The sequence below is a fragment of the Moschus berezovskii genome, chromosome X (assembly GCF_049115385.1).
Source record: "Moschus berezovskii isolate FMDL1 chromosome X, NW_MosBer_1.0, whole genome shotgun sequence".
Classification (NCBI taxonomy): Eukaryota; Metazoa; Chordata; class Mammalia; order Artiodactyla; family Moschidae; genus Moschus; species Moschus berezovskii.
In genome coordinates, this window is record NC_142488.1 from 72,661,398 (window position 1) to 72,686,871 (window position 25,474).

Below are 25,474 nucleotides of genomic sequence, written 5' to 3' on the forward strand. Positions count from 1 at the left end.
CTATCACCAGTTCCATCCACAACTGGGTGTTGTTTTGGCTTTGGCTCCATACCTTCATTCTTTCTGGGGTTATTTTTCCACTGATCTCCAGTAGCATATTGGGAACCTACCGACCTGGGTAATTCATCTTTCAGTTTCCTATCTTTTTGCCTTTTCATACTGTTCATGTGGTTCTCAAGGCAAGAATAATGAAGTGGTTTGCATCCCCTTCTCCAGTGGACCACATTCTGTCAGACCTCTCCACCATGAATCATCCATTTTGGGTGGTCCCACATGGCATGGCTTAGTTTCACTGAGTTAGACAAGGCTTGGTCCATGTGATCAGATTGGCCTGTTGTCTGTGATTGTGCTTTCAGTCTGTCTGCCCTCTGATGCCCTCTCTCAGTGCCTACTGTCATACTTGGCTTTCTCTTACCTTGATGTGGGGTATCTCTTCACGGCTGCTCCAGCAAAGCACAGCATTCTAAATACTCCAGAAAAGGCTCAAGAGCCATCTTCCTCTTCTCTTTCTCTGTTGGCCCCTATGTATCCTAAACTCGCTGAGCTGCCATTCTATCTTTCTGCTTCTCCTATTCTTCCTCCAAAATCTTAACCCCTACCTCCTCACTCTCCCATAAATACTTTTCCCTTTGTCACTACTTTGAACACTGATAGCATTTGCTATCTGGTAGACTATACGCCTTCATGCCCTACAGAATTATGGGTCATAGCCAAGGATTTTCTCAAGGTCCCTGAGGACCCCCTCACTTTGCAGAAGAATTTAACCTTGTGGTATAAAACCATGGTCCAGGATTCTATGACTTGTATCAACTAAACTGAATCTTAGAGAAAATCAAGCCAAACACTGCAAACTAATGCCAGCTGGCTTCACCCTTTAGATGATACCTACAGAAAGGATATCAGTGTGATGGCACCAGCTTCTCAGTTGGCTAGAGTGCTTCATGAAGAAGTTCCTCAGGCTTTTCCCTGCCCCATGAACTGGAAAAAGATTCAGTCTACTACACAAAGACCTGACAAAACTGTTCACGATTATCATTCACAGCTAATGATAATATTCTGGGAAAACTGCAGACTACTTGCTAATGTAAACAATGTTCAGTTCAGTTCAGTTGCTCAGTCGTGTCCGACTCTTTGCGACCCCATGAATCACAGCACGCCAGGCCTCCCTGTCCATCACCAACTCCGGGAGTTCACTCAAACTCATGTCCATCGAGTCGGTGACGCCATCCAGCCATCTCATTCTCTGTCGTCCCCTTCTCCTCCCACCCCCAATCCCTCCCAGCATGAAACTCTTTTCCAGTGAGTCAACTCATCGCATGAGGTGGCCAAAGTATTGGAGTTTCAGCTTTAGTATCAGTCCTTCCAATGAACACCCAGGATTGATCTCCTTTAGAATGGACTGGTTGGATCTCCTTGCAGTCCAAGGGACCCTCAAGAGTCTTCTCTAGCACCACGGTTCAAAAGCATCAATTCTTCGGCAATCAGATCTAGGTAGACTCAAATAAACCTTTGCCTCAAATGATAACTTCTCAGGCTTGAGTACCTGGAAGGAATTCATCTCACTGCCAAGGCACATCTCCAGAAGGGCCTCATAATCCCATACACTAATTCCAGTAATACATTAGTTCCTTCCATATGCAAGTCTTATGGCCAACACCGGCATTTTGTTCAAAATCATCAAGCTATAAACAATACAGTAAAACCATGTTACCCTGTGGTCCCCAACCCTCATACCATTCTCAAGTTAGTCCCTCTAAACACAAAGTTTGTTTTGTTTTACTGGGGTTTTATTTTTTTAATAATCAGAGACTTATGCAATGCTTTCTTCAGCTCTCCCATACATCCACATAGTTCAGTACCTGTTTGCCTTTATGTGGTGCATGTGTGCACGCTCACTAGCTTCAATCGTGTCTAATTCTTTGCGACCCTATGAACTGTAGTCCAGCAGGCTTTCTCTGTCCATGGGATTCTCCAGGCAAGAATACTGGAGTGGGTTACCATGCCCTCCTCCAGGGAGAAGGACATCAATTTACCTGGACCATTATGCTACAGAGCTACACAGAAAGCTCTACATACTTTTCAGAGATACTGAAATCAGACTTGGCTGATTTATATTGTGCCTGTAGCTCTAATATGGGGATGACCTTTTGTTACAGCCCCCTACTGAGAGAGCAAAACTCAAGGGTAGTCTACACTGCCTCATTCAGCTAGCACACAAAAAAGGGTTAGGTCTCAAGGGTTATGTTTCAATTTTTTGAAATATAAACAAAGAAAAGCAGGGTGTTCCGGTTCACCACCCAATTCTACAAGGATTAACTCACAACCCACTGAAGACAATGAACAACAGCACAATCTGAGAGGAAAGTAAGACAATAACAGGATGCTCTGTGCTTTGGACAAGAAGGTCCCTTAGACAGTTAAATATATATGTCTAGGGAAATTTTAATGAACCCAGATTCTTGCATCTTTGCATACATAGAGAATTACTAAAGTCATTAACTTCAGATATCTGTTCTTTATGATTTGAAGTTATCTTTCAGGAAAATGTATGTTGGCCTGCACATGTTCTCCAGCTAAGAAATCATACATATACTGGCTTTTCTCCTACCTCTGTGGGGCTTCCCTGGTGTCTCAGATAGTAACAAATATGCCTGCAATGTGGGAGACCTGGGTTTGATCCCTAGCAGTTCCCCCAGAGCTTTAGAGAGGCTGTCTCCTGGGTATATAAAAAAGTGTTCATTAATGTTCCTGAATAAAACTTCAACTCATACTTATTTCACGTGTTTTTCCTTAAGTCAACAAATCCCAGATAGGATATTTAAGTCATTTGTTTAAGATCCACTCCTCAACCAAGTCTAATGCTGGATCTTATAAGCATCCAGGGCATATCAGAGTTTCCCTTTCCTGTCACCAAGTGCCAGTTGAGAGGCCTTCTCAGACTGGCAGGTTATTGTAGAACTTCAGTTCAGTTCAGTCGCTCAGTCATGTCCGACTCTTTGTGACCCCACAGACTGGAGCACGCCATGCTTCCCCATCCATTACCATCTCCCAGAGCTTGTTCAAACTCATGCCCATCCAATCAGTGATGCCACCCAACCATCTCATCCTCTACTGATCCCTTCTCCTCCTGCATTCAATCTTTCCCAGCATCAAGGTCTTTTCCAATGAGTCAGTTCTTCACATTAGGGGGCTAAAGTACTGGAGCTTCAGCTTCAGCATCAGTCCTTCAAATTAATATTAAGAACCAATTCCCTTTAGGATTGACTGGTTTGATCTCCTTGCAGTCCAAGGGACTCTCAAGAGTCTTCTCTAACACCACAATTCAAAAGTATCAATTCTTTGGTGCTCAGGTTTCTTTATAGTTGACTTCTCACATCCATACATAATTACTGGAAAAAACAGCCTTGACTAGATGGACCTTTGTTCGTAAAGTAATGTCTCAGGCTTTTAATATGCTGTCTAGGTTGGACACAGCTTTTCTTCCAAAGAGCAAGTGTCTTTTAATTTCATGGCTGCAGCCACCATCTGCAGTGATCCTGGAGCCCAGGAAAATAAAATCTGTCACTGTTTCCATTGTTTCCCCATCTATTTGCCATGAAGTGATGGGACTGGATGCCATGATCTTAGTTTTTTTAATGTTGAGGTTTAAGCCAGCTTTTTCACTCTCCTCTTTCAACTTCATCCAGAGGCTTTTTAGTTCTCTTCACCTTCTGCCATAAGGGTGGTGTCATCTGCACATCTAAGGTTACTGATATTTCTCCTGGCAATCTTGATTCCAGCTTGTGCTTCATCCAGCCCAGCATTTGCATGATGTACTCTGGAAGGACTGATGCTGAAGTTGAAACTCCAATATTTTGTCCACCTGATATGAAGAACTGACTCATTTGAAAATACCCTGATTCTGAGAATGACTGAAGGTGGGAGGAGAAGGGGAAGACAGAGGATAAGATGGTTGGATGGCATCACTGACTTAATGGATATGAGCTTGAGTAAATGCTGGGAGTTGGTGATGGACAGGGAGGCATGGCGTGCTGCAGTCCATGGGTTTGCAAAGATTTGGACACAACTGAGCAACTGAACTGAACTTGCTCTACATATAAGTTAAATAAGCAAGGTGACAATATACAGCCTTGTGCTCCTTTCCAAATTGGGCACTAGTCCGTTGTTTTATGTCCTGTTCTAACTGTTGCTTCTTGATCAGCACACAAATTTCTCAGGAGGCAGATAAGGTGGTCTGGTATTCCCATCTCTTTAAGAATTTTCCAGTTTGTTGTGAATCACACAGTAAAAGTCTTTGGGAAGGTCAATAAAGCAGAAGTAGATATTTTTCTGGAATTCTCTTGCTTTTCCTATGATCCAGCAGATGCTGGCCATTTGATCTCTGGTTCCTCTGCCTTTCCTAAATCCAGCTTAAACATCTGGAATTTCGAGGTTCGCATACTATTAAAGCCTCACTTGGAGAATTTTGAGCATTACTTTGCTAGCGTGTGAGATGAGTACAATTGTGTGGTAATTTGAACATTCTTTGGCATTGCCTTTCTTTGGGACTGGAACGAAAATTGACATTTTCCAGTCCTGTGACCACTGATGATTTTTCCAAATTTGCTGGCATATTGAGTGCAGCACCTTCACAGCATCATCTTTTAGGATTTGAAATAGCTCAGCTGGAATTCCATCATCTCCAGTAGCTTAGTAGTACAGGTTCCTAAGGCCCACTTGACTTCACATTCTAGGATGTCTGGCTTTAGGTGAATGATCACACCATCATGGTCATCTGAGTCATTAATATCTTTTTTGTGTAGTTCTTCTGTATATTCTTGTCACTGCTTCTTAACATCTTCTGCTTCTGTTAGGTACATACCATTTCTGTCCTTTATTGTTCCCATCTTTGCATGAAACGTTCCCTTGGTATCTCTAATTTTCTTGAAGAGATCTCTAGTCTTTTCCATTCTATTGCTTTCCTCTATTTCTTTGCACTGATCACTGAGGAAGGCTTTCCTATCTCTCCTTGCTATCTTTGGAACTCTGCATTCCAATGGGTATTTTTTTTCCTTTGCCTTTCATTTTTTTTTTTCTTTTCTCAGGTATTTGTAAGCCCTCCTCAGACAACCATTTTGCCTTTTTGCATTTTTTTTCTTGGGGATGGTCTTGATCCCTGCCTCCTGTACAATGTCACGAACTTCCATCCATAGTTCTTCAGGAACTCTGTCTATCAAATCTAATCCCATGAATCTATTTCTCACTTCCACTATATAATCGTAAGGGATTTGACTTAGGTCATACCTGAATGGTCTAGTGGTTTTCCCCACTTTCTTCAATTTAGGTCTGAATTTTGCAATTAGGAGTTCATGATCTGAGCCACAGTCAGCTCCCAGTCTTGTTTTTGTTGACTGTATAGAGCTTCTCCATCCTCAGCTGCAAAGAATATAATCAATCTGATTTCAGTAATGACCATCTGGTGATGCCCACTGTAGAAGTTGGGTTCCCAATTTCTCCTTTTATACAAAACCCATTTATTCCTTTTCAAATGATAAGAGACCCAATCCTCTTGTTTGGAATCATGACATTGAGTCAGCCTTTAAAACTTTAAAAACTAAATTGGTCACTGCCCCTGCTATAGGAAACCCTAATGATTCGCTTCCCTTTCTACTATGAAGTTACATAAACTTAACAGAAATACCCTTGGAGTGCTTGTTCAGCCCAAGGGGAAAATGCTCACCTATCAGCTCTTATGGCCAAAAGCTGGAACTCATAACTCAAGGACATCCACCTTGCCTTTGAGCAAAAGCAACCACTGGTACTCTTCTGTGGGCCACAGAAGAGACAGTTACAGGGTCTTCTTTACAAGTGTTTGTCCCTCACTCTATTGTGGCATTCGTGAACTCATACTACACACAACACTTAATCTGTTAGTGGACTGAAGCCTCATGAAATCTCATTGTCTTCCTCTCTAAATGTCACTTTTGTCTCATGGAAACTCCCCAAATCCTGCTATTCTCTTACCATCACCAACAGATGAGACCCCACATGACTGCATAACCACAAGTGATCTCTTGCCTAGTCCACATCCAGATTTACAAGAAACACCTTTAGACAACTGCAGTGCTTCTTACTTTACTTATGACTCCTACCTATGAAATAATGATGGACATCTGAAAATTGGATATACTGTGTCTATTCCCTTCACTTTAATAGAATCCAAAGCTTAGCCCTTTATTTCTTCAGCCCAAACTGAAGCTGACCTATAAGCACTCACTCATGCCCACACTCAGGTCTCTGGCAAACATGCTAACATGTACACAGCAGGTATGTTTTTGGAGTAGCTCATGACATTGGAATGCTTTGGAAACAGAGAAGTCTCCTGTTCCCAGGGTGAAATGAAATTTAAAGTGATCCCTTTGTTAAGGTCTTACTGGATGCAATCCTGCTGTCACAACTGGCAGTAATAAAGGTCCTAGTGTATTCCAAAGACAACACTGGGAAGAAAATGGAACCATTTAGTAGATAAAACTACTAAGGTAGCAGCATTACAAGATTACAAGATTCAGGCTCCACAAAGGAACCTCCTGTTGGTCATTCTATTCACACCATGTAAGCTATTACTTGGACAGGCAAACAAGATCTAAAGGATATTAACAGAGATGGGCAATTGCATGCTACGTATAAGGAACAGAGGTGGGTTTCTGAAGGATACACATTTGATCAACATATTGGGCTTTGGTATGGGCCAAATGGCTTCTCTGCTCTTTCTGAAGTCACTCAAGCAACCATATTAAAATTAACATATGAAATGACTCATAGGGGAACTGATAAAATGAAAACCTGTGGAAAACAATACTTTTGGAAACCTTTTCCACAGTAGTGACCAAAAGGTCACTACAGTAGTGACACCTCAGAGGTGTCAGATCTGTCCTAAGTACATTGCAGCAAAATTACTAATACTTCTCAAGGCCACTTTCCTTTGCCTCCTGGTTCCTTCATTATCTGGCAACTAGATTCTATCAAGCTGCCTCTCTCTCAAGGATATAAATATACATGTTCTGGTGATAGTTTGTATGTGTTTTCAGTGGTTAGAATCATTTCCTTACAAACAAGCAACTGCCCTTGCAGTGAACAAAGGACTGTTGGAAAGGACTATTGCTACCTGAGGAATTCCCCTGGAATTATGTAGTGATAACAGTACCCATTTCACTGGAAAAATTCTAAATGCTGTCTGCGACCTGGTCTATACTACATTTCCACTGTGCCTATCATCTCCAATCTTCTGGTCTAGGGGAAAGACTAATGGCATAATTTACAAAACTCTATCGGCTAAACTCTAAGGCCTTTGGCCTTCCTTGGCTTAAACTGCTACTCATAGTTATATTAAACATTTGAAATAATTACTGGAAGACCCAAGATTTGTGAATCAGGATCATATGAGCCACTTCTAATCAAGGGAAATCTTTTACATTATTGTCAAAATATCATTAAGACTCTGAAGAAAGATGAGCATCTGGTTGAAAAATCTTTCCACATCCAGGGGATGAAGGTATAGAACACCACAATTTACAGCCAGGAGACTATGTTTATTGGAAAAGACATCTTTTAACAGACTCCTTACAGATCAGATGAAATGGGTCCTATCACAAAACTTTTAACCAATCCCTGTGCTGCTAAACATTAAAGCACTGATTCTTGAATTCATTTTACATTTTAAAAAGACTTCTCCAACTGAATGTGCCTCTGAAACAATTGGAAACCTAAAGCTAAATTAGACCCAGAAATAAAGCAGATAACACCTGATATAGATGGCTCTTCCAAGACTCTGGACCAAGACAATACTCTTCATGATCTCCATCAGTGAAATATCTCTGATTACTTTGTTACCACAGAGTTGTGATATCTCCTCTATTCTGTAATACCTGATGAAGCATTAACTTAACACTCATTATATTTCTTCTAACATTATAGACACATTTTCAAGGAGTGAAAATTTTCATGAATAGGTGTACACCTAGAATGATAATTCAGAAGAACTGACCCTGACCCTTTGGCCTCTTAATTCTGACAATGAAGGACTGAGGAGAATCTAACTTTTAGGATTCTTCCTTGTGGCTACTGGTTGATCAATGTTCTGTGCCCTACTACATACAGTGGGCATCCTCCGTTGGTGGTAATTCTATGAAAACCACAGATCTTGCTTGAACTCTGCTAGGAATAAGCCTCTGGCTCCAATTATTGGCCATCTGATTAATCTATTCAGTTTGGGATTCTTTGACTAACCAAGGCCAATAAGCCACCCTTACTCCCCTATTTGTAAAATGGCTGACTTTTCTTGGGGTAGTTCTTTCACTACAGTTATGTTATTATTATTTCTCTTTATATCCATCCAGACCCCTTACGCCTGAGAAAATAATCCCTTAGTTCACATTTCCCAAAGTCGAGCCACTATAGGAAATCTAACAAACTGTTGGATATATCATCAGTGTACCCCAGATTACTCACTTAATTCTAAGATCCCCTCACCTTAGCTACCCCCAATATTATTGGTATCACTGCACCATGTCTTGTGCAGAATTCATCTATTCTCCCAGCATATCTGCTCATCTACTCAAATCCATAGCTCCCTTTTCCTGTTTGATCAACAAACCTTGACAAATTGCTCTACAGTTCCTTAGGAACTCTTGTTCCAAGGGAATCATGCAGTTACCTAGAAACATCATATCCAGCTTCCAAACACCCACCTTTACCTCACTGTGTAACAACAAAACATATTATCATGAAAACCCTCATTTTTTCAGGATTAATATTTATGTTCTTAAAGCACCTGGCACAGTGTCACATGTTCTCAATAAATGCCTGATATGTGAATGTTTTCCTGTCAAAAGAAAATACAGGAAAAAAGTATATGGAACATTTTAGTTAACAATTAATCAAAGTTGAATAATGCTACCTACCTACAAAATAATATACCTGTGAATCAAAACTTACTGCTACATCATTATATGCTACTAATTTAACAGATTTAATTTCAACATACAATCGTGGGAACATTACTCTTAATTAATAATACAACCATTTTTGGTCAACTTGAAAACAACCTTCCAAGTCAACCCATGAAGGTACATACACACACACACATATCACAAAGAGTCAGACACGACTGAGCAACTCAACTGAACTGAAATATATATATATATATATATATATATATCTCCATATATATATATATCCATGCATAAATGTCTTACTTGAAGAGTCACAAACTGAAGAGAAGTGAAAAGTATCTTTGTATGTTTTTACTATGACACATTTTATCAGTTTCATTAATAGTCTTTTAGTTGGGCATGTCCAAAAATTAGTGTTTTTGTTTTGCTTTCCACATAGCAGGTTTAATCTCCATTCTGAGTTTTAAACTACTAAACACTTTCAAAGGTTTATTACTAGTTATGGTCATTTCTCCAGGAGATTTATACTTTCAATCTTTTAAATTGAATTTTATAGTTAACACACTACTTATAGAAAATTTGATAGCACCTGCAAAATTCATTTAAAATGATTTGTTTTGATCTTTCTGGCTTTCTAATTATACATAATCCTGTTGGTTTTTTACCCCAATAGGTTAGTCCTTTGAAACATACCTACATAACTACTCACTGTCACTGCTTCACAGGTTTGCTGCTGCTGCTGCTAAGTCACTTCAGTCGTGTCCGACTCTGTGTGACCCCATAGACAGAAGCCCACCAGACTCCCCCGTCCCTGGGATTCTCCAGGCAAGAACACCAGAGCGGGCTGCCATTTCCTTCTCCAATGTGTGAAAGTGAAAAGTGAAAGTGAAGTCACTCAGTTGTGTCTGACCCTTAGCAACCCCACGGACTGCAGCCTACCAGGCTCCTCCATCCATGGGATTTTCTAGGCAAGAGCACTGGAGTGGCTTGCCATTGCCTTCTTCAGCTTCACAGGTTTAAGAATGGGCAATTCTGTTTTATGCTGTTCATGGGATCCACAAGGCAAGAAAACTCAAGTGGTTTGCCATTCCCTTCTCCAGGTGTGTATGCAGGTCAAGAAGCAATAGATAGAACTGGTCATGGAGAAAGAGACTGGTTCCAAATCAGAAAAGGATTATGTCAAGGCTATATATTGCCACCCTGCTTATTTAGCTTATATGCAGAGTACATCATGTGAAATGCTGGGCTGGATGGAACACAAGCTGGAATCAAGATTGCAGGGGAAAATATCAATAATCTTAGATACGCAGATGACACCACCCTTATGGCAGAAAGCAAAGAACTAAAGGGCCTCTTGATAAAAGTGAAAGATGAGAGTGAAAAAGATGGCTTCAAACTCAACATTCAGAAAACTAAGATCATGGCATACAGTCCCATCACTTCATGGCAAATAGATGCGGAAACAGGGGAAACAGTGACAGACATTGTTTTTTATGGGGGGGGGGCTTCAAAATCACTGCAGATGGTGGCTGCAGCCATGAAATTAAAAGATGCTTGCTCCTTGGAAGAAAAGCTATGACCAACCTAGACAGCATATTAAAAAGCAGAGACATTACTTTGCAGACAAAGGTCCATATAGTCAAGGCTATGGTTTTTTTGAACTGTGGTGTTGAAGACTCTTGAGAGTCCCCTGGACTGCAAGGAGATAAAACCAGTCCATCCTAAAGGGAATCAGTCCTGAATATTCATTGGAAGGACTGATGTTGAAGTTGAAACTCCAATACTTTGGCCACCTGGTGTGAAGAACTGACTCATCTGAAAAGACCCTGATGCTGGGAAAGATTGAAGGCAGGAGGAGAAGGGGACAACAGAGAATGATATGGTTGGATGGCATCACCGACTCAATGGACATGAGTCTGAGCAAGCTCTGAGAGTTGGTGATGGACAGAGAAGCCTGGCGTGCTCCAGTCCGTGTCACAAAAAATCGGACACGACTGAGTGACTGAACTGAACTCTTTTTCAATATATCAGTTCAGTTTTTTTTTTGTTTTTTTTTTTGTTTTTTTTTTTTTTTTGTTTTGTTTTTTTTTGTGGCTGCACTGCACAGGCCTGTGGGATCTTAGTTCTCTGATCAAGGATCAAAAGCACAGCCTTAACCACTGGACCTCCAGGAAATTCCCCTAAAAGAATTACCTTTTAAAGAGATTCTCAGAATGAGCAAGTGTATACTGCCTCTAAGGTACTGTTGCTGCTGCTGCTGCGTCACTTCAGTCGTGTCCGACTCTGTGTGACCCCATAGACAGAAGCCCACCAGGCTCCCCCGTCTCTGGGATTCTCCAGGCAAGAACACTGGAGTGGGTTGCCATTTCCTTCTCCAATGTGTGAAAGTGAAAAGTGAAAGTGAAGTCGCTCAGTCGTGTCCAACCCTTAGCGACCCCACGGACTGCAGCCTACCAGGCTCCTCCATCCATGGGATTTTCTAGGCAAGAGTACTGGAGTGGTTTGCCATTGCCTTCTCCGAAAGTACTGTTAGTCAGGTATTTAAAAACAATGATGAGGCTCTGATGGGCTTCCCAAGTGGGCACAGTCATAAAGAATCCACCTGCCAATGCAAGACATGCAAAAACGTGGTTTCAAACCCTGGGTTGGGAAGATCCCCTGGAGAAGGAAATGGCAACCCACTCCAATATTCTTGCCTGGGAAATCCCGGGACGGAGGAGCATGGTGGGCTACAGTCCATGGGGTTGCAGAGTTGGACACGACTGAGCATGCAGGCAGGCACAAGAGACTGCTCTAAAGTAAATTAGCTGGTAAAACAACTCACGTTCAAATCAAAGCACAAAATCAGAGTAAAATTTTAAGTATGAATCATCTTTGAAGTATTTACCATTTCAGGTTACCTGTGTTTTTGAACATCAGCTCATCTTTATCAAAACTCAATGTTATATTTTTCCTTTTATTCCTTCTACCTTAACAGACACAGACTTCTATCCATTAACACTGTCTTACATATTAAATATCTGTTCCATCCGTCAATCACACTGTAAGCACCCTGAGGAAAAGGATCATGTCTTATGATTCTTTATAACCCCAGTATCTAGCATATTATCCAGAACATAATTAATCCTGGAAAAATTTGGGGAATGGAATGACTGAATTTATAATCTCAGTGAATTAAATGTAAAAAGAAACTTCAGTAGTAAGTAACTACCAGAGATTTTCCATATTTTTATTAATTTTCTTACATGAAACATTTAAAAACTTTGAAATTTAATTTCGTAAAGTATTTCCAGTAGTCATTCTGCTTATCATCTCTGACTCAATTTTAAATTTTAACAGCCAACAGAAATTCAATTATTTCAAAATAATTTTAAAAATATAAACCTTGGGTCATTCATAAGCTATTTTTCAAAATAAGTCTTTGTAAATTCTTGATACTTCATATGTTCCATGGGAGTTACTTCAAATGTTCTTTTTTTTTTCCAGTAAGACTCCTAACCCTAAATTTTGTCAGATTAGTACAAAAAAACTTTGCAAACGACATTCTAAAACCATTTGTCTAAACGGTGACACACAGGCAAGTTTTTTTCTTAACATCTTAAAGGACTGTTTTAAAAATACGCAATAGAGGTTATAAAAAGCAAACAAACTCTAAAATATTTATTTGGCTCCTAACAGAAAAAGTTTACCACACCTTAGTCTAAATTATCTAAATTTTTAGTAATTAGAAGCATAACATTTCAAAATGCACAAGATGCACAAGGGATGATATGGGGAGGGACGTGGGAGGGGGGTTCAAGATGGGGAACACATGTACACCTGGGACAGATTCATGTCAATGTATGGCAAAACTAATACAATAATGTAAAGTAATTAGCCTCCAATTAAAATTTTTAAAAAATAAAGAAAAATGTACAAGAGTACCAAGTTGGCCATATTTCATACTACGCAGTGGAGGAATAGGACAGAGAGACCACTTTCTCCCCCATAATTTCATCAAAAGATCATTTGAATGCTGAGCACTTCCACAAAACAACTTCTGAACACTGCCGAGATGGTTGTCTGATGAGACCTCACAAATAGCTAAGAAAAGAAGAGACGAGAACGGCAAAGGAGAAAAGTAAAGATATACCCAATTAACTGAATGCAATGTTCCAAAGAATGGCAAGGAGAGATAAGAAAGCCTTCCTCAGTGATCAGTGCAAATAGAGGAAAACAATAGAATGGGAAAGACTAGAGATCTCTTCAAGAAAATTAGAGATACCAAGGGAACATTTCATGCAAAGATGAGCTCAATAAAGGACAGAAATGGTAGGGAACTAACAGAAGCAGAAGATATTAAGAACAGGTGGCAAGAATACAAAGAAGAACTATATAAAAAAGATCTTGATGACCCAGATAACCACGATGGTGTGGTCACTCACCTAGAGCCAGACATCCTGCAATGTGAAGTCAAGTGGGCCTTTGTTCATCACTATGAACAAAGCTGGTGGAGGTGATGGAATTCCAGTTGAGCTATTTCAAATCCTAAAAGACGATGCTACGAATGTGCTGCACCCAATATGCCAGCAAATCTGGAAAACTCACCAGTGGCCACAGGAATGGAAAACGTCAGTTTTCATTCCAATCCCAAAGAAAGGCAATGCAAAGAATGCTCAAACTACCGCACAATGGCATTCATCTCACATGCTAGTAAATAATCCGCAAAATTCTCCAAGCCCAGCTTCAGTAATACATGAACTGTGAACTTCCAGACGTTGAAGCTGGTTTTAGAAATGGCAGAGGAACCAGCGACCAAATTGCCAACATCTGCTGTATCATCGAAAAAGCAAGAGAATTCCAGGAAAACATCTCTTTCTGCTTTATTGACTATGCCAAAGTCTTTGACTGTGTGGATCATAATAAACTGTGGAAATTTCTGAAAGAGATGGGAATCCCAGACCACCTGATCTGCCTCTTGCGAAATCTGTATGCAGGTCAGGAAACAACAGTTAGAATTGGACATGGAACAACAGACAGGCTCCAAAAAGGAAACGGAGTATGTCAATGTTGTATATTGTCACCCTGCTTATTTAACTTGCATGCAATGTACATTATGAGAAATGCTTGGCAAGATGAAGCACAAGCTGGAATCAAGATTGCCGGGAGAAATATCAATAACCTCAGATATGCAGATGACACCACCCTTATGGCAGAAAGTGAGAACTAAAGAGCCTCTTGATGAAAGTGAAAGAGGACAGTAAAAAATTTGGCTTAAAGCTTAACATTCAGAAAACTAAGATCATGGCATCTGGTCCCATCACTTCATGCTAAATATATGGGGAAACAATGGAAACAGTGACAGACTTTATTTTCTTGGGCTCCAAAACCACTGCGGATGGTGGCTGCAGCCATGAAATTAAAAGACACTTGCTCCTTGGAAGAAAAGCTTTGACCAACCTAGACAGCATATTAAAAAGCAGAGACATTACTTTGCCAACAAAGGCCCGTCTAGTCAAAGCTATGGTTTTACCAGTAGTCATGTATGGATGTGAGAGTTGGACTATAAAGAAAGCTGAGCACTGAAAAATTGATGCTTTTCAACTGTGGTGTTGGAGGAGACTGCCAGGAGAGCCAACCAGTCCATCCTAAAGGAAATCAGTCCTGAGTATTCACTGGAAGGACTGATGCTGAAGCTGAAACTCCAATACTTCGGCCACCTCGTTGGAAGCTCAGACTTATCAGAAAAGATCCTGATGCTGGGAAAGATTGAAGGCGGGAGAAGAAGGGGATGACAGAGGATAAGATGGTTGGATGGCATCACTGACACAACGGATATGAGTTTGAGTAGCCTCTGACAGTTGGTTATGGACAGGGAAGCCTGGCGTGCTGCAGTCCATGTGGTTGCAAAGAGTCAGACACGACTGAGCAACTGAACTGAACTGAACCAAGTTGGCCTAGCAAAGAAAGAACAAACTAAAATTATCCATGCTATGGGCTTATAACTGGTGCAGTACACACAGAATATTGCTTTCCCCTGATTATGTTCACGATTTCATAACACTCAACCTGTATTTTCAATTTATTTTACTCCAATGTTCCTTGTATCCTTGTAAATTAAAAAAAAAAAAATGCCATCAGAATGGATTATTTTCCATGCTTTTTGAAACCAATAATTTTATTCGCAGAAACTTGTCATCTCCCTGAAGGCAGGAAGAAGAGTATGTTAGATTTTTAGATGTTGTTAACTCTAATAACAGACTAATGAATATTAGTTCACTTTTTGAAACTGGCATAATTCACCCAAATTTTTTTCAATATTTCACTTGTGCCATACTGTTACAAGTATTTAAAACAAATAAAGTCAAGTACACTTCTTTTTAAAACACAGAATCTAAAAATGTAAAATCTGAAACAATGATGATGACATTTCTGTTTCTCTCAAATTAAAAAGAGATAATGACTCTAAAGTTACCAAGTTTATTCAATTAGAATCAGTCTTTAAAGTAATACCCTAATTCAAGATCACTCTAAATCTTCAGAGACTTTATTTCTAGAAAAACAGTCATGCCATGGCCCTCTTAATAATCTTTCTGCAACAAGAGCCCAATAGTTTAAATAAAAAGACTGAAGTCAGCCCCATTGTTATCTAGACAAGCCCGTGCTTCCCAGAGACTGCTTACATATACAGTATGTTAAAATTGGTCACATAAGGTATTACTGATCTTGCTGTCCAGGTTCTGAACAATCTCGCTATGAAAATAATGCGGATAAATCTAATTTCAAAATTTTACTAGTTTTTTAGTATACACCTCAGAAAAGTTAGAGGTGAAATACACAAAATCAAACACTAGTAACTTGAAGGATAACTTGTTAACCCAGAAAACCAACCTGTAGACTGTATTATTTCAACATCAAGAACTAAGAGACCCCCAATTCAAAGGCAATTCATTAGGAAAAATGTTTCCTTTCCCAAGGAGCAAAAATGACTGTAGAAGAGCACTAAATAAAAGCAAAAGTGACACATGCCTCCAAACAATAATCCTCTTTAACTGCCATAATCCAATGCCAGGAGTAAGGAGAGGTACTTAAAGCAAAAATAAGACACAAATAGAATTCCCATACATACCGAGGCTCTACTCTTGACAGCTGATTTGAATAGGAGGAAATCTATTACTATTTTTTAAAACTATCAATATTTTTGAAAAACAAAGGAGAAGGAGTTATCAGTGAACTTGTAAGTAATTTCACAGAAGTATGGAATTAAAACATCACTATCCCAGAAAAAAATAAAATTTTAAAAAGTTTTCTATCAGCCTAAATTTGCTGGTTGTTGTGACACAATATACTGTCCCTTCCAACATTTCCTTGTGATTATGAAGTATGGGCAGATATACAGTTAATTGTTTTTCAGCTTTCAAGGTAGAAACCCAGAACAATAAGGAAATGAACTCTATCTAGTAACTAATACAACCATCTACACATGGAGGCTTAATGATCATTTGCTGAATAAATGAAAAATAACATTTAGAACCAATTAAAACCAATCTGAGTATCATCATGCTTTTTAAAGGACTGGTAGTTGTGCAAATGATAGGTTACTATGAGTTGAACTAAGTATATCAATATTATATGTACATTAGAAGGCATCTGTGGAACATTTCAAAACTTTGGTCCAATGACAGTAAAGCAGCTTCCCTGGTTACTGTTCAGGCAGGAATTTGTTAACTTTCCTTGGTCGAAATCAGAGCTAATGACTTTAATGGTTCTAAATAGCTCCAAAATGTTACCCATGCTAAGACACTGGTCATCTGGCCAGTCTAATGTGAACTACAACATATGCTTTGGAAGTTTTTACTTTCAAAAGATACATGTATTGGGTGTAGTACAGATGAATGCACATTTTACATGGCATGTGTACATACATGGTATTCTTTAGTAGTCATTTTCACTGTAGTAATTTCTTAAAGATATGAGGTCCTTGTAATTTCATTAAAATACAACCTTGGGGAATGTGAAACAAGTTTAACTTGTCCATTGAGTTATTTATCAGAGTAAAAGAAGTCCTTTGTGTAGGACACCTTAATCTTATTTTGTTAAAAACAACAATAACTTTATTATTCTTGTCAGATAGTATATGAAAAGAACAATTATTTTATTTACTTCTCAAAATAATCAGAGATAAACACATTAATTTCCATTTTATATACGAGGAAACTGAAGACCTTTATTCTGCTTCTGCACTTTTCTCAGAAATCAATTGAGCCTATTTGAGTGGACTATTTCTGGATTCCCTATTCTGTTCCACTGATCTATGTGTTTATTCTTCCAATACCACACTGCCTTAATTAATTTGTTACTGTCTTACTACCCTATATTGAGTGATTTCTTGCATTTTAGTTTTTTCAAAACTGTTTTAGATATTCCAGGTCCTATGCTTTTATATATGAAATTGAGAATTAACCTATGTCTACATAAAAGCTTCTTGGATTTTATTGACCTTTGAGTAAACATAGTTATTCAATCAGTAGTTCTGATTTACTGATCTGATATGGTTGTCAACAACTTGTCTATGTCTTCTCATCTTCAATATAATCTTTATAAGGGAGACAACAATGTATACAAGGAAAAACATGAATTTAAAATGATCCCAGTTCAAATTCCAACTGTGCCTTCCACTGATTTTTGTCTTTCTCATCTGTTAAAAGATACACCTTTTCATACCAAACTGTTTTGAAGAGTTATTAAAACTGAAGAGATAATACATGTTCAATAAATGTTGTTTCTTTCTCCCTTAAGAGATAAATTTAAGATGGAATAGATTCCAACATCTTTTTGAGTAAAAGATTTACATTAGGTGTTAAAATTACTACATATCCTCTTAAAGTCTGTCCCCAACCACTTTATAGGAAAGAGAGATAGGTCCCATAGTAAGAATAATTATTTGGGGCCTTTGAAATTTTTGTTAGTGAAGGGATATTTTGTTCACAATGGAGTCACTATCCCCTTAGCTGGTAGTAAGGTATGCAGATTATTTAGCTTCCAAATAAGGTTAAAACAGGTCACTAATTATTTTTCTCTTATAGAAAAGGAAATTCCTCAAATCTACACAGAAAGAGTATACAAGATACTTCAAATATTTCCTATGTTCCCATCATATCTTAGAACAACAGAATAAAATATAAAAAAACATAACTCACAGAAAATTTATTTTACAGCTAATTGCTGGCTTAGGAATTGACAGACGCTTTTTTTCCTGTTGGATAATGAGAACTACATGACTATTTTTCCTTTTGGCATAGAGCTGTGGCTCTTTATCATTATTATGATATGATTACATCATAATCACCTGGGAAATGATGCCCTGACACTCACCAGATTAGATAAATATGAATCTCTGTGAGTTAGACACCATCATGGAAAAAAATTTTTTTTAATTCCCAGGTATCTCTGATCTATGCTGTTGTTATTTAGTCACTAAGTCGTGTCCAACTCTTTTGAGACCCCATGGATTGTAGCCTAACAGGTTCCTCTCTCCATGGGATTTCCCAGGCAATAATATTGGAGTGGGTTGCCATTTCCTTCTCCAGGGGATCTTCCTGACCCAGGGATTTAATCTGTGTTTCCTGCATTGGCAGGTGTATTATTTACCACTGAGCCACCAGGGAAGTCCCAGCCAATGTACGATCAGAACTAAAAACTAACAGCCCATGGAAATCAAGGACAAATTTGAGATTAAACTATATTTTATATATGTATCAGACCTCTAGAGCATCTTATCTGTGTTCTAGTTCACCCTCCAACCCCATCCTCCATGCTTTCCATATATCTTCTATGCTGTTTCCTCTTATCCTGAATATCAAAATAATTTTTATTGGATCTTATCTCCTATAAACCATCTGAAATACTTTGTGAAATGAAGCAAGGAATGAACAAAACACACTCTCTCCCTCTCAATCTCTCTCTTTCTCTCTCCCTCACATACCAACACACACACACACACACACACACACACACACACACACACAGCAGGACCTACTTCAAATGTACAGATAAGAGTTAAAATCTAGCAGCAAAATCAGTTGTGTAGAATGCCTCCAGGGCAATTCAGGAAACATGTCTATTATCTACAAAAGCCAATTTAAGCTTAGCTCTAAATCTCTCTCTCCTGGGTGGTCCAGTGGTTAGGAATCTGCCTGCAAGTGCAGGAAATGTGGGTTCAACCCCTGGTCTGGAAGGGTCCCACATGCCATTGAAGAACAACTGAGCCTGTGCTCTAGAGCTCACGAGCTGCAACTACTGAAGCCCGCACACCTAGAGCCAGAGCTCTACAACAAAAGAAGCCACTGCAATAAGAAGCCTAAGCACCACAACTAGAGAGTAGCCCCCGCTCACAGCAATGAGAGACAGCCCACAAGCAGCAAAGAAGACTCAGTGGAGCCAAAAATAAAATAAATCTCTTTACTTTTCAACTCTCTTCCCACCTAAAAACAAACCAAAAGAAAACAATATAGACCAAGAAAATAAAACCATTATCAAGAACAGTAAATTATCTTTGGAAATCATATAAATGTATAAACATTGTAATTTTGATACTAAAAGTTAAGACCGCAAGATTCCAAGTACTTACCAGACTGTGAGAACTGCTGGCTAAAGATAATGACAGCATCCACCAAGAGAGAAATTACAAGAACAGAAAAAAAAATTTCATATTTCCCTCTCAAAATTATAGATGAGAGAGACTGAAAAGGGTGGTACTGAAGAGAAAGCAATAGAACCAACTCAGGCCTTATTTTGGAATGGTAAGGTAATGATTATCTCTCTTGAAGGAAAAAATAAAGGTAGGGAAATACAAAGGCTCTGCAGACCAGACTGGCTTAAAGTAAGATAGTCTGGGAAAAACTAGGAAGGCATCAGTGGTTGGTTTGGGTCAGGGCCCTGTTGGCCACTCCCCTCTTTCTAGTCCAAATAAACCTGGTGAGAGTATATATATATATATATATATATATATAAAGATATCCCTGTTCCCTTTATTGCATTCTAGAAAAAAGCACCAGTCACTATTTTCAGCACAGCCCTCTGCACTCGTGGGCTGCTATTTAAAATGAATACTGATAAAGCAAAAATTTCAGGCTAAAGCACTATTTTAAAAGCACTGAAAAACTTTTCAGCTAGTAATAAGTGTATTCTCCTTTAGAAGTAAAGATTTTAAGCATGCCAAGCATAGCCAGAAATCTTTAGAGTGGTTTTCTCTTGTTTAAGACACTACTGGGATGGTGTTGTTTTAGCTTTCTAATCACCCTACACTGCAAATATTTGTTTATCTTTATACTAGTCTAGTGGCTAACACAGACACTTTTCCTGGCAAGCATGCATTAAATATCTGTTATATTGAATTAAGTCCTACCACAATACTTCTAATTTCTCTTACTCCCTAATATCTGATCAGTTGTTAAACTATTTTAACTCTGCAAGGTCTCTTCCTCAGTCTTCTCCTTTCTACTGCCTTCTGACTTTGTTAAAAAAAAAAAAAAACTCACCATTACTTTCACTGATTAAAATTCCCCACCCTCAGTCTCTCCCCAACTCCAATCCATCCTACACGCTGCCAACAGCTATTGCCAGCACAGATCTAGTTATGTCATTCATGATCTCAAAAATCTTCAGTAACTCCCACTTATAGAACACTGAAAACCTCTAAACCAGCTTTAAAAGCCCCATACAATCTGGGCCTTGCCTACCTTTAGATGAATACCTCATATCACACTATATTCCCATTCTCACATCATAGACTTATATCCTAGCAAATCATACTCCTCCTTCCTCCAAGAACATATCCATGCCTTTGCTTACACTGCCCTCATCCACCAGAAATAGGCTCCTTTAATCTGTGAAAATATTATCCACTCTGTAATGCCCTGCTCAAATTCCACCTCTTTCACAATGCCTTATTAAATCTACTCCCTAAAGCACCACCACAGCCACCTCATTGTTGATGGTCTTGTAATTTGTATAATAGCAGTTTCTGCATATGACTATCTTGCCCACCTGAATGTAAATCCATGTGGTTGGGGCGGGATTCAGGATGGTATATTTTTAGACATTTCACATTATAATGTTATGTACTGAACTGTCTTGTACCCAATAAACACTTCATGAACTGAACCAATTCCTACCATGACAAAAGTTCAGAATAGGAAAAATGTCAATGAAACATCTCATTAGCTAGCTATAACAAATTATTTGCCTCTCCTTATCCCCCAAAGTGTTCCCAAATACAACTTCATATTTCATCCTTAATCATCCTATCATTACAAATGTGATCAATATACTTAAATGAAATGATCTAAGAAAGAGATCTTATGAAAAACCACTCGTAATAAGGAAAACTGGAGCTATGACCATGGCTATCTAAATCCCAAGGTTTTAATATAGTTGACAATAATTCAGAATTTAGGGGCAGAAAAAAGAGGTGACTGAAGGGAAAGAGAAGAAACTGGATACATACTATGTGCAATCATTTTGCTAAGGAATTAAACACAGCAAAGTATTTAGTTTCTATATAACAACTCTTGAAAACAGTTTTTCTCCCATTTAGAGATGAAGAAACTGAAGCTCAGAGACGTTAGGTAACTTGCAGTGGAGCTAGTATAAGTTGGAGGTGAAATTGGAACCTACATTAAACTGGCCTCCAAAGCCCATGTTCTTTCCTCTATTACTACAGGGTCTCATGAAATTAATTAAAATTAGCAGTTTTACCCAATCTGCCATATATCTGATGTCCTAGTTAAATTTTTAGAGTCAGTGGCTTTAGCCCCAAACTGTTTTAGCAACGAACTGTATTACTTTCAAAACTAACTTCCTTAAACAAAAGCAGTATGCTAAAAAATAATATAAAAGTACCAATAAATATTTAATATAATATGGTGATATAATATACAATTTGAAAATTCTATAACAAACTCCATCAGGAATCAAGTACTCTCTCACCAAAATACAAAATGCACAAACTGTGTACATGGCACTACTTCATGAAAAGTCCACTTTACCACTAAAACAGGCGATTCTTAATGACTTTTGTCCAGGAATGACCAACACCCATCACACCTCCTAATTCTTCCTTGAAACCTCTGACACATTTTCCCATAGGACAATTTTATAGTGATTAGGCTTTTCATCATTATATCTCTTCCCTGATGTTGACAGAATTCAGGCAATAGCTAAAATTATGGCTGCCTGAGGAATAATATCCTTTGAAGTCCCTATTCCCAATAGACCTAATTGAGACAGTCCCTGAAAGAGCTCTCACAACCAAAGCTTCTTGCTTATCCTATTATCCCCTCTCCCAAGAACCCTCTTTCTCAGGAGCAAATAGAGCCGATATTTCCCCTTTCAAGCCCATTCTCCACCTGTCACTGGAAACAATCTAATTCTTGTTTAAACCTCTGACACATTTCCCATTGAACAATGTTATAGTGATTAGACTCTTCATCATTATACCTCGTTACTGTACACTGGTATAAAAACATAACTATCCTTAATAATTTTTTTCCTGTGCAAAAATATGTTAAGAGGCTAAACAACCAATCATCACACTTCTGAATGATAATTCAAAGGTTAACAACTGCCCATGAAACAAGACAGCAAAAGATGTTGAAAAAAACTCCACAAAATATGATAGTGTATACAATCTTTAATTTTATCAGAATTTAATACACAGAAATAGACATTAAAGTTTCCTTTAACATTAAAGTTAACAGATTCGTACTTACATTTTCTTTAAGGACTTCAACACATATTCAAAAAATATATTCTACAATGAAAGCACCCTTAGTCCTAAAAACTATCATGATTGAGGTCCTAAAAACTATCATGATTGAGGGCTGCAAAGCTCACATTCAACGGTTAACATTTCTAAAGCCAACATCAACAAACATGTAATTAAAATAAATATAAATTCTGGGAAGTAAAAGTGTCTCCTTATCAAAAGAAAGCCATTATAAACAAACATCAATACAACAACAACAAACACAACCTGTTCTGAGTACTAAACAGGTCTAAGCAGGTCGATGTAGTGTTTTCACCTAGAATATTTGTTTTAGAAAAAAGTTTAATTAAGTCACTTGCAGGGTTAAATCTAACCAATCATAACTGTTTTAGACAAAGAAGGCAGAAATACTATCTTTACCACATTACCTTCACCTTTCGTTTTACTTCATAGGGATTAACAATTTCCACTCCAGTATTTTTCCAAATTGCTGAGGTAGAGAGACCCATTGTTAAATCTCTATAATACCTAAAACATACTGCAAACAATAAAAAAAACCATATGCGGTAATTACAATTTAAAACATTTCTACATTCAAAGTTAAGAAAAATAATAGCCAGCATGCGAATGGTTCCCCCCTCCCATCCCAACCTTTTATCCAAGCATTTAACTGTTTTTATAAACCAGATGCCTAGAACTATAAGTCAAAAGATTACATACACAAATTAAACAAAATTCCTCTTCCCTTGAGTAATCTTCTAGAAAATTCTTGCAAGTATGAAACATTCCAAGAAGAAACAAACCCCTCTTCATTTATCCTGTTCTTAAGAGATGCAGAATATTAAAATGTATCTAGGAATTCCTTAGTGTACTAGTAAAATATTTCCTATAAATATGGAGGGTTCAACTTCAGACTTCTTCCATATTTCCACTACGTTTCTTATTAAATGTTATTCTGGCATGTAATTTTAACCCCAGTTCAGCTGGAAACTTGAAAAGAAAAAGAACAAATTAAACAGACAGCAGTCCAAAGTATATTTTTAAGGATGAAGCAAGTACTTAAAAGACAAATCTGCACCTAGAGATGTGGAGGATTTCGAGTCCTACCTCAAAATATCCTACTGTGAATCAATTTGGCCTTCAAAATTTTAGGAGATCTGTAATCTCGTGATGGCCTCTACAGTATTCCAGGCTGTCAATCAATTAGGTTATCAGAAAAACATCGGACTTTCCCAAAAGTATTGTTTTTGTGTTTAAACGCTGCCTGCTTATAATAATAACAACAAAAACAACAAAGCAACAATAATAAAAAACAAAGAACCTGTGCACATCTGAGTTCTCACTGCACAGCTGACCAAAGCGTAACCAGAACAGTTTCGGAAGTAAGAAGAGTGGGAAGAGAGGCGAACCAAAATATTTTGGTTGAACCTCGCTGTCTTACCAAAGATTCCTCTTATAAGGGCTGGAGTTTACTTTGCCTGTTCTTTCACTGACCAACGGGGAGGGGACAGCATTTGGGCAAAGGGAGAAGGGACGAAAGAGGGCGGTAGAATTCAGGAGACCGCCAAGGAGGCTGCAGAACATCACCTGAGTGGAGATAAAGAAACCTTGCCTCCAGTTAATCTCCACTTAGGTTGTTACAAAGAACCACAACAAGTCACAAAGAAATGAGAAAAGTAACTAAGGAGCATTCATCCCTATGTGTAAATGTCCCCAGAGTTCGTCACCTTGCTGTTTCTGTTGCGCTGGGTTCCTAAAGCACCCGGTGTTCAATAGAGAGCTGGAGTCATCAGCTGTCCCTCAAATTGGCAGCTAGCACACTTGGCGCAGCGGAGAAAGAGAGACATGTGGAGCCAGGCGCGGGCACCTGGCGTATCCCCCAGTTCCACTTCAGGTCGAAAAGTGAAGAAACTTAGTCACAACTCTGGCGTGGCCCGCAAGGCAGACACTCCCCCGAGGCCAAGCCCGGCCCGGGCTGCACTTACTCCTGACTCCCGAGCCCGCCGCCCAATCCCCGCCGGCTTCCAAGAGAAAGCGCGGTTCGGGCAGAGCGCTGTCCGCCGCCCCGCAGCCTCAAAGGGCCTGGCCTGGCACCTCGCTTCCCAGCCCCATGCCCCTTCTCCCCCGGGCCCCCCAGCAACGGTCTTGAGAGGAGGAAGGGGGTGGCCCCAGCCCCTCTTGGCCACCACACTAACCTCGCCGCTGCTTGCGCTGCCGCCAAACACCTCCATTTCTTGGTCCCAGGGCTCGTCTTGAGGAGCGAACGGTAGCATCGCCCCTTCAGGAGCACTCGAACAGGAGCTGCCAACTGCCCGCGCGGCCGCGCATCCCGTTTTTGGAGCCTGCCTGCCACTGCGCCGCCGCCGCCGCCGCCGCCGGGATCCCCAGCCTCGCCTTCAGCGACAGCTGCCTTCGCCGTGGGGTCCCTCAAAGACTCGGAGCAAGGGGTCGTCGCCACCGCAGGCTGCTGCTCCCCACGGAGAAGACAACTCTGTGCTGCCTCTCCAAGGTCTGCCGCTCGGTTTGTACTCACCACTGCCGCCAACGCCGCGACAGTCGTTCGGCGGTGACTCCCCCCCCACCCGCACCCCTGCCAGCTCCCCGCTCCCTCGGGCCCCCTCCCAGCTCTGTCAATATGGCGGCAGCGGCTGCGTTACCTGTGCGGCGCCTGGAACTCCCGACCGCGGCGGCACGGCAGCGTCACCCAAACGTCAGTGGAGATTCCCCAGCCTAGGGTGAAGCGGGGTGGGGGTGGGGGTGGGGGTGGGGTGGGCAGGGGGTAGGCGGGGAGGTGCGA

The 25,474-nt window shown here is 39.6% G+C and overlaps 1 protein-coding gene across 6 annotated transcripts in view; it reads right to left on the minus strand.

Moving 5' to 3' along the window:
- The window catches only part of RPS6KA6 (ribosomal protein S6 kinase A6), a 236,916-nt gene extending 211,458 nt beyond the window's left edge, over nucleotides 1-25,458 (minus strand). For 3 of the 6 annotated variants that reach the window (XM_055437958.2, XM_088833677.1, XM_088833678.1), the window contains exon 1: nucleotides 23,106-24,099. In XM_055437958.2, the coding sequence (XP_055293933.1) occupies nucleotides 23,106-23,300 (195 nt within the window). In that variant the 5' untranslated portion in view covers nucleotides 23,301-24,099. The other 3 variants (XM_088833679.1, XM_055437957.2, XM_055437960.2) reach the window with 3 other exon arrangements.
- Between the last annotated feature and the right edge of the window lie 16 nt (nucleotides 25,459-25,474).